The sequence below is a fragment of the Corvus brachyrhynchos genome, unplaced genomic scaffold (assembly GCF_000691975.1).
Source record: "Corvus brachyrhynchos isolate BGI_N302 unplaced genomic scaffold, ASM69197v1 scaffold33, whole genome shotgun sequence".
Lineage (NCBI taxonomy): Eukaryota > Metazoa > Chordata > Aves > Passeriformes > Corvidae > Corvus > Corvus brachyrhynchos.
In genome coordinates this window covers 1,005,713-1,015,784 of record NW_008237254.1, presented here as the reverse complement: position 1 = coordinate 1,015,784, position 10,072 = coordinate 1,005,713, and the positions used below count along the sequence as shown (strand labels likewise).

Genomic DNA, 10,072 nt, shown 5'->3' with positions numbered 1-10,072 from the left:
GAAGGTGAAAGAAGGACAACCAGACTCAGTCTCTATTTATCTACTAGCCACCTCATTCCTGACCCTAGTCTTTTTCCCTTTTCCTCCCACAGTCTGATTTTTTCTCTCTGTATTGAGTTATTCTGTGCACCAGGAGCAGGTATCACAAACAAGATCCACCCTTCTAAAGCATTTTATGGTGGCTTGAGGCAGGCCCACTGATGGCAATCTTCTGAAAGCTGTCAAATCCTGCATGTTAGGAAGCATCCTCAGATACCATGAACTCAGACTGGTTTTCCTGAAACTACCAGGTTTACACATGGCCTTGTTAAAGCTATTCCACCCTCAATATGCAGAACTTCCCTACTGCAGGAGAGTCTGGTGGTCCAGGATGTGACCACAGTCATTTGCAGCTAAAGCTGCCATCTAGGAGCCCTCCCCACAGCAGGAGAGGGTAGCTGCCCACTCTCAAAGCAGCAACATGATGCTACTGGCGTCAATTGTAAGCAGAGCTCACTTCACACACAGAGAGGGGATGGGCGAGGACCTGCAAATGCTTTCTCCCTGTGCTAAGGAAGCTGGCAGTCAGAAGAAACAGAAAGAAAATGCTTTTTGTTTGCTAGTCTTTGGATTGAAAGGGAAAAACTTTTCTTAGGGCTTATGCTATTATGATCAGGCAAAAGGTGCTCCCCTTTTTATCATTCGCATAACACTCTTCATTGCCAAAGGCCATACTTATGAAATGACATGGGATTTCCTGTCCACATGAAACCAAAGCTAAGGTTTTCCCAGAGAAAAGTAGTGAATTAACAGAAAGGCAGAAATTAAGTTTTATGCATTGATGACCCTGAAGCATGTGCTCCTCCCACATATTTTCTTTTGCTGTTTAAATATCCTACTACATAAAAATTCTTCTATATGCTAGTGGTTTTTTCTTGTTACTGCAGTTTTTTTTCATTTTTACCACATATCCTCATTCTCTCATATAATTCTCAATGCTAAAACATTGTTTTGGGGCTGTTTGCCTAAATGTGAGACCCCCCCAAAAATACAGACCCAGTTTGCAGATCTTTCTGACTATTCATCATGTATGTATAAAGTGAACTTATACTTTAAGTTGCACTGAAGTAAATTCTGGAAGAAAAAAATAAATAAAAAGAACAAAACAAAACCAGCTAAAATGAAAATGTCCAGAAGATCAAATTCTGTCTAATGCCTCTTCTTCACAGCTGGCTAGTATGGCCTGCAATGGCATTTCAGTTACTAATGGCAGCAGGAGTAGCCAAACCTGGTTTTAGGAAATTTTTTTTCATGTTGAAATTCATATCCCTTTAGTTTTTAAAGGAAAGAAAAAGAAAATATCAGCAACAAGAGCCCCCCTTGCAAAGAACTTTACAGCGGCTTGAGGCAGCCTCATTAAAGGCAGTCAAAAGCTAGGAAAAATATTTTACCATGCCTTATTTGATGAAAAGCTAAATAAATCTCTATTGCTCATCATTTGATAGACAGGAAGCCTGTTTTACACTGTTTGAAATCAATTTTCATAAAGGAAAAAGAAACTGAACTTTCACATTTTTAAATCTAAATTCTGTAAAACTCTGTGAATACACCGATCCGAAATTCCAATTTGCCAGTTTTGTTAGTATGCTTGTAATTGGCAGTAATTCTATAAATGGTATCTGCAATGTACATGATGCATGCCATTTTATTCTGTCCAGGTGGCCTTTACCTGCAAGGCTATATTGTGAGTGAACAGTCCCTGGGCTCCAAGAGATCTGTAATTGAACTCAAACCTCCATCTGAAGAATTTAAAACATTTTACTTATGTGCAGAGAATGTAAATGAAAACAAAAGGTAAACCAAACATTTTCTGTTTGTCTTTTTTTTCCAGTTTATTTACCAGACTTTAGGAGAGAGGAACTCTGTAGCTTGGGAGGATCTAGTGACAACTTTGCAGTCTTTTTTCAGTTTTCCCTCTAGATTTCGCTTTAGCAGTAGCCTTAGTCAAACTGTGGTAAAACATATACTGGAACCTGTGAGTCATCAGTTCTCTTCTTGTCAATGCTGGAACAACTGCAGGGCTGGCTTGCAGATGTTTGGAAATAAACCTGGATAAGGTGCCTTTCACAATTATATGTGGGTGATTATACTGAACACAAAATAGAGTGTATATCCTCCTCATTCCCAAGAATTATTTACTCCTGCCAATGGCCACTAGAATTTAATTAATTTAAGTAAATTGGCCAATGAAAACACGTTCTGAAAGTAAATTCCCTCACCATAATCCAGTCAAATTCCACATCTGTCAGTGGGAGTTTTTACCTAAAGCCTACTAATTACACTACCTGGGTTTTAATTTAATGAAGAAAATACAAAGGTTTTCAGTGTGTTGGAAAATTTGTGTTAAGCTATAATGTTTTTGTAGCCAACTCCTCCACCTTTTGCATCTCTCCAATCCACTGATTATCAGCACACATGGTAACAGAGTTGAACAAACCCCACTTATTAAAGTCATGTTTCAAAGGACAGAGAAATGTATACATAATACTTGGTCATGGAAAATTGTTGGTCTTCCATTTCTTCTAGGTGGATTACAGCTTTGAAAGCTTCAATTAATAAATGGTTACCCCTACATCAGGCAATCCAAGATTTCATGAACAGACCACTGGAGGAGACAAGGATGTGAGAAGAAAGCTCAGTTTTTCCCATTTCTGTTTTGCATTTAAAATTCCATGCTATATCTTGTGAGTCATCTCAAGAGATGCTCTAGCAGCAGCTAATCTTTAGCACTGCTATACATTCACAACTTTTGTAAGCATTAGTAAATAAATGCAAAGCAATGTTGCCTTCTTTGTCACTGTATTTTGTGTTTCTACTTCAACTCAGACCACACATAGAGTCTACTTTACAGCTGTGGCCTGCCATGTATTCCACATACATTTTGTACTCCCTGCAGGGGTTTTTTTTGTGGGTTTGTGGGGTTTTTGGGTCTTGGGGGATTTTGTGCAAATGCACTCTTTGCAAAGTGTTCTGCTTTTTCATCCAAATGGTTCATATGTGGGTTTGCCTGTAAGTTTCTAGGTGTTGTCGTGCTTAAGGTTGGGACAAGCTGGGTTTACTGAAGGGTTAGCAGCTACATACTACTACATGGAATAAATCTGTACATTTTGGATGTGCTATTGTACATTCTATCTTAAGTTCTAATTTTATGCTGATTTTGATTTGGTCATCTGCCATCATATCACAGCACATTTGTGAAGAGAAATCAATTCAAGAATCAAAGGATGCTGTTTCCTCCAAAGTTAGCAGTAAGAGACAGCAGCATAAAACTTCATCAGGGATATCAGGATTAGACATTTGTGGTAATTACAGCTGGTCATATACAGAGTATTTCACAAAATTGTCTAACATTTATAATAACTCCTCCTATGAATAAATCTGGATATTCAGTTTCCAAGCTTCTCAAAACACTATTTCAAGTAAAATTACAAAGTTTAGTTCAAAGATACACTCAATACAAACGAAAAAAAAAAATTGCCAGTCTGTGAGATTTTAATTACAGAGGCTGTGATACTTGCTTTTCTTATGATCTTTAGACCTTGAGATTGTTGGAACACCCCGGAAACTCAGCTACTCGCTGTTACCATTAGCCTGGAAAATACCAGTTGCAGTGCAGAAAAAAGCTAAAAAGCAAGTGGTGCTCCCCTAGCCACCACAAATGTATTGTTTAGGAAACAGATTCATTAGCTTTACATGCTTGAAGCAATAGTACTTCAAAGAATGCTGCTAAACTGTTCAAATTATTTGCTACAGTGACTTGAGTGATTTATTGCAAAAAATAAGAATGGGTAGTTAAACACGTAAGCTATTTATTGAAAACAGGCACCCAACCTAACCATATGTTACTATGCTTGCTTTGTATAAATCTGTGCACTGAGGTAAAATGCACAAGTGTATGTGAAAAAAGACAGATCACAGCCATATTCTACATTCTACAGTATTTTAAAATTTTTGTGTTCAGAACTGAAATTTGCATATCTGCTACAACTCTGAGAATAAATAATGAAATAGCTATGAATTACTTCCTTTTCTTACTCTTTTTCACAATGAAGACAATAACACTTAGAGGTCAAGTGCAAATGCTGTTTACATGAGACTATAACTCTTCCTGCAGAATAGTTATCCAATTAAGAGTGACAGCTCAGACCTAGGAAGCAGAAAGCAAACAAAAAACCAAACAACAATATATAAAACAAATTCAAGCAAAATTAAATACAAAAAAAATTGTTTTCCATTAGAAACAGTAGTGAGTCCTGTGAAGGGTAATGTAACTGTAGAAGGGTCTGGAATACAAATCCTATAAGAAGCAGCTGAAGGAGCTGGGGGTGTTTAGCCTGGAGAAAAGGAGGCTCAGGAGGGCCTTAATGATTCTGATTCAAAAATTCTAGGGTGTAGTAAACTTAGGATTTCTCAAATGACTATAAACTTTGAAAAATTATGAAAAATATCAATTCTTTAAAGAAAAAGAAAACTATCAAACTTTGGAATTATCTAGTTTTTGACCCAGGGAATTTGAGGAGGAGCCCAAGGTAAGCTTGCTACATTTCTCTGAGTCAAGGCTTGTTCCTTTCTGTCCTACTGACAAGAGATCAGAGTAGCCTATGGCTGTTGCTGTGTTCCTGGGAAGTAGCTACAGACTCCAAGGAGGTGGGCCTGCCATCCATTCCTTCTTGTACCACTTCATCTCCTTTTTTTGGTAGAAGAACCAAAAGCATTCTGAAAAATATACTGAGATTTTTCTCAACATGTATCAATAACATGAAAATTGTCACCAGGGAAATTTGCAAATTTTCAAGCCTAATCATTGCTGATTTTACTGTGATTTTCACCAGGTATTCACACCACTTTTTGGACAATATTTCTAGCATGAATTATAGCTCACTTTACTTGGCTTACATATGACTACAGGACAAATGTTAGTCATACCCATCAAGTCAGCCATGCCTTTTAAAAAAAACTGAAGTGGGAGGTTAGTTCTACATCTTTTCCGTAACATAACCAGATGGTATTTATTATAATGAAACACTGATGCATGCATCTCTTGTTGCTAGTTAATGGCCCTTCCCAAGAATGTCTCTTTAAGGTAGGAAAGAGAGTAGCAAAACAATACCCAGACTGCTCACTTTACCCTTCACAAGCCTGAACATTTAATCCAAATACATTTAATACCAGAGGATATGTTATTACCATGCTCCAAAAGCAATGAGAAATGATGAAGAAGTTATGGGTAAGTTGACGAAATTTTAAAAAAACTCCTGGATCTCTTAGGCAGGGAAAGGCGAAGGGACTGGATGAGGTGATTTGATGGAGAAGTTGCAGCTGTTCAGTAGCAAAAAAGACCCTGCCACTTATCCAAGGGCAAATGTGGCACCTATAACCAGAACTAAAGTTACTGAGGGTGCACTGAGGTTAAATAAATATTCATAGTCAACATTATACATGCACATGTACACAGACACTCTGGAAGGATTGTACTGCTGTCACTGCCTTTACTTTTAACCCTGTCCAGGTCACCCTAGACCCTGTGGTACTGCACTGTTGTTTATTGTCTAGAAGCTTAGACACGATTTTCTCTGGAGATAACTTCCTAAAAAGAGCCTTTTGACAGAATGGAAACTTTCTACCAAGAAGCCCTTAAGGGAACAGTTTAAAGATCTCCATACTGCTGCGGATAAAAATTGAGAATACAAAACCAGACCTCTCCTAACTAAAAGCTCGAAATTTTTTTTGTTTCAGGCTTTTTTTCCCCTCATTTATCTGCTTAGAGTGCCAAACTGGCATTCTTACAAAAACATTGAACCCTAGTGTCCGTCGGAAAGGGGGAGATGTTGGGGAAGATGAAACAGGAAGGCCTGGTGGATATGATTGCCTGACAAAAGATTTTGGGAATATGAAAACTACAGGCAACATCGAAATGAAAGCCACTTTTGAAACACCAGGCCTTCCTGTTTCATCTTCCCCAACATCTAGAAATTTTGGTTCAGAGAGGGGCAGCTGGGAAGATGGATTTTTCTTTTCTTGTCTGTTTGCAACTTCAGTCTAGTTGCTATATCAGTGGAAAAATAAAGACTCAGCAGAAATATCTATACATATCCAGTGTGCAGCTGCTTGCCTTAAAATCTGCAAGTGGCACTGTGATGAAAAATAAAGTTCTTGCATAGTAGGAGGTAAAATAAGGGGGGCCAACTGAGGTTTGTCACCGAAGGAGTATTCAGTAGTGACAAGAGATGGACTGCAATTAATCAAGATCACACAAAGAGAAGTTCTAAAGCATTTCACTTAAGGAATGATGTGTTGGAGGTGTTGCAACCTCAACAAAGTATAAAAGGTGTCCTAAAACATTAAAGGGGCTCTCAAACTACATTACAGGCTAACAGGAGGAGCAATTTCTTTCCCAAACTGATTTATTGATGCTATTCGTAACCAACAGAATTTTGATAATTTCATCATTTATTTAAGATTGTAATGCTTGCAAAAGTCTTTCACGCTAAGGAAGTGTGATTTTACTTACAAGCTGCGAAACAATCTCATGCCTCCAGGGCTTTTTTTCTCAGACTCATTATTCACAATATGGTCATACAGTTTCCGATCCCACGATATTCACCAAAACCACACTTTTTTTCTGCACTACCCTCTGGGATAGGTTTTTTTGTTGTTGTTTTAACTGTGCAAAGAGACACACTACTTTTACTAATTCCTTCTCCTCCACAAAACCTTTCTTCCTATTAGTTTTTCTCCTGCAAGGGAAAACTAGAAAGCATTAAGCACTAAATCACACTGTAAAATTATTTATTCCTAAACAAATAAAGCACCTCTGTGGGACTTTTTTTTGCAGAAATTCTAAGCAGCAGCCTCTAACATTCTTCTCTTAAGCATTCAGGAAAAGGATTCACTTCAGAGGTGAAAAAGCCTTCAAGTCAAATATAGTGCCTATACAATATATGCCAGAGAGCAAGCAGTTCAAGAAAATGCGTATGTGTTACTAACGTAAATGCATTGAGACTGTAAGACAGGAACAAATAACCTCACACAGCAAAAGCAGCTAAACTCAGCTACACACTAAAACTAAAATTCCTGATGGTATACACAGTGAACAGTTCTGGAGAACCAGTCTCAAAGGGTTTATACACTGTCTGAACACATACTGTGTACATAGAACCTCACACTCAGGTTTGAGAGTTAAACTGCAACACAGGCTTTACAACCATTAAAACAAACAACAGTCTTTCAGCTTCAAAGAGCACAGAGGATTTGCTAGGGGTTATGCAAAGAAGCGAAGGTATCTTTCAGATGCAGTAAAATGTCTTTCAGCAAGTCAGCTTCAAGTTTTCAGTCTTCTGACCCCAGCGGTATCTCCACCACGTCTGTGTCTCAGTAAGGGAACAACAAACAGCTCTGGCCCTGTGAGCAATTAGAGCAAGCAAGAAAGTGTGAGGAGGAAGCAATCATTTGTGGACTCCATGTATCAACTTCATTAGAGCCAGGTTTAGACCAGTACATTCCTCCCTGATCTCTTTTTAATCAAACAGCCACTGGTGACATTGAAAAGAGTGCTGCAAATATGTGTTTCACAGCTGCTGTGTTGTCCAGATGATGGAACTGTCAGAACTGAAATCATGAAATAAGAACTGGAGTTTTTACTGCTTTGTATCTTTGCTACCAAGGGTAAAAAAGGCAGTGTGACACAGCTACAGCCTTCAGTAGTGCACAACTGATTCACAAACCCAGATTAATGTCCTTTCTGTGCCTCTTGTTGCCCCAGCACATAGGACCCAATAGAAAAGTGAGAGGAAGGATACCCAAATAAACTGAGGAACAAACTGAGACTACAGGCAAAGCAAATAAACCAGAACAGCTCCTTGAAGAAAATTAATTTTAAGGGCTTCAGTGATGATTAGGATTTGACAGATACAGGCAGCTGTCCAGGCCAAAAGGACTGCAAAAGAAAAAGCACCAGCCAGAGTCTGTAGGGAGACAAAGAGAGGAGATAAAAAGGAAGCAGCATCAGGAGCAGAAGCAGACCAGGAAGGAGAAGGAAAAGAGTAGTAAATGGGGCACTTTGGAGTACAGCAAAACATAGTACTAGTGAAGTATGATGCCAGGGAAGACATACAAGATGGTGGTGGTGTAGGCTAAACTACAAGTGTCTAAGTCCTTCAGCAAAGCTGCTACTTCATGTGGACTGAGGGAGTGAGGCTGGCAGAAATGCACAGTAAACAAATAACATTATAACTCATTATAACTGTATGCACACCACAGACATCTTGAAATGTTTTGGCAGCAATGGGGGAGAGGAACATTGTGTTTTGACAAATTCTCCTTGCTTGAGGCAAACTGTCATGTTTGTGTAATAGTGGGTACCACTAAAACCTGAAAAACTGGTAACCTAGAAAGTCTCTTCAAATCCTCCTCTGTACAGCAAGTCTGGAAAAATAGCCATTAAAACTGTAACCTATTTAACCTAAATAGGTTAGCTTACTTAAATAGTGCCTCAGTCAACAAACGTGAATTCTTCTTTCATCTTCCATATGACCTTGGAGTGTCAGTGTGAATACATGAAGATGACGGCAGGTTACATGCTACAGAACAAACCATTTGTTGCAGAAACCTGTTGTCAACAAGCCTGGTAAAAGCATCTGACCTGCTCTGCATAGCAGCATTATTCCCAGTCATTCATATCTTTAAATCATGTCTGCGTACATTCAACGTGTTTGCCCACAGCAATCATCAACACTTAACTGTGATACCTCAGCTCTACAGATTATCTGTGGTGCTACCTCAATGCCCTGAGGTGTCTCTCACAACAAAGAGTTTGTATTGTGTTTTTTGTGGTGCCTGTCTCTCTCTTTGAGGGTTAAACACAAGATTAACTGCCTTTAAAGAAGTAAACAGAAAGAGGAGTGAGAAGGATTTCTACATCTGTCATGTGACCAGAAAGCTTTTCTTGCCCTCTGTAAACTTTTATACCAAATGCATTTCACCAGAGCCAATGCAGTTGCTGTACCTATTCAGCTATTTATATACCTTTATGGGTATTTGTGTAGATAGATACCTTTCCTTAAAAGTGGCAGAAAACAGTAGATCTGAACTTCACCTTGAAGACAAAACCAAGTTAGTGAACTTCAAGAAAGCCACGCTATGCACTCTGGTGATAGGCAACGTGTTACTTTCTGTCTTGCAACCAGAAAAACTAGACTGCAGTCAGGGAATACTTCTTAGTCAGCCTTCTGCAAAATAAATCATCTCTAAAATCCCAAATGTCAAAGCACAGACACTTTGTTGGCGTCCTGCAGGAGAAATGTCAGAGTCAGGAGAAGGTGAAAGTGAAACTAGGCCAAAAGCACCTATCCTTTGTGCGCAGTTCAAAATGCACACAGCATTTACTAGCTACTGAATGTTTCTTGAGATTCATTATCTATGCATCTGACCTCATACTACAGGGCTATGATGTTCCTGTATACTTTCCAGAGGAAAGCTTGACTCCAGACTTCGCTTACCATTCTAGCAGCCACATAAGTAATTATGGGAAACGTGGAAAAAAATTTCTGTAATCATAATCCAAACATGCAAGGCAATGAGCGTCTTCCACAGTGTATTGAAATCAGGCCTCTGTTACACGTCCTTTTCAAATGTCACCCTCCTTACCTGCAAATGTAGTAAGTTCTGCCTTAATAAGTTCTGCCTAGCTTAGTTGGTGCCTCACCTTAGATTTGGATTTGTAGCCAATTCTATAGATATGAGACACTAGAGGTTTTCCCCTGTCAATATTGTGATAGCAAATCTAATATTTCCTTTCCACTGAAGCAAGGATATATATATATATATATATACATAACCTAGTTCAAGGCAGTATATCTTGTATACATGGCCCAGAAATATATAATAGATTTTTTTAGCCTTCAAATCAGACACAATATATACTTTAATTTACATACTTTTAATACATTCTGATTAAAAGTTTCAGACAGTATTTCCTTTACAACTTTGCTTGACATGCAATGCACGCATAATTTAAATAAGTTTATCTTTTTTT

The 10,072-nt window shown here is 38.5% G+C and overlaps 1 protein-coding gene and 1 long non-coding RNA gene across 5 annotated transcripts in view; one reads left to right on the top strand and one right to left on the bottom strand.

The window, feature by feature from the left end:
* Positions 1-2,836, top strand: part of LOC103613069 — a 40,793-nt gene extending 37,957 nt beyond the window's left edge. For all 4 annotated transcript variants that reach the window (XM_017730517.1, XM_017730518.1, XM_017730519.1 and 1 more), the window contains 2 exons: positions 1,698-1,833; positions 2,566-2,836. In XM_017730517.1, the coding sequence (XP_017586006.1) occupies positions 1,698-1,833; positions 2,566-2,665 (236 nt within the window). In that variant the 3' untranslated portion in view covers positions 2,666-2,836. The remainder of the gene's footprint in view (positions 1-1,697; positions 1,834-2,565) is intronic.
* Positions 2,837-3,828: 992 nt separating this feature from the next.
* The window catches only part of LOC108445749, a 27,951-nt gene continuing 21,707 nt past the window's right edge, over positions 3,829-10,072 (bottom strand). The window contains exon 2 of the long non-coding RNA XR_001860710.1: positions 3,829-7,440. This is a non-coding gene — a long non-coding RNA (uncharacterized LOC108445749). The remainder of the gene's footprint in view (positions 7,441-10,072) is intronic.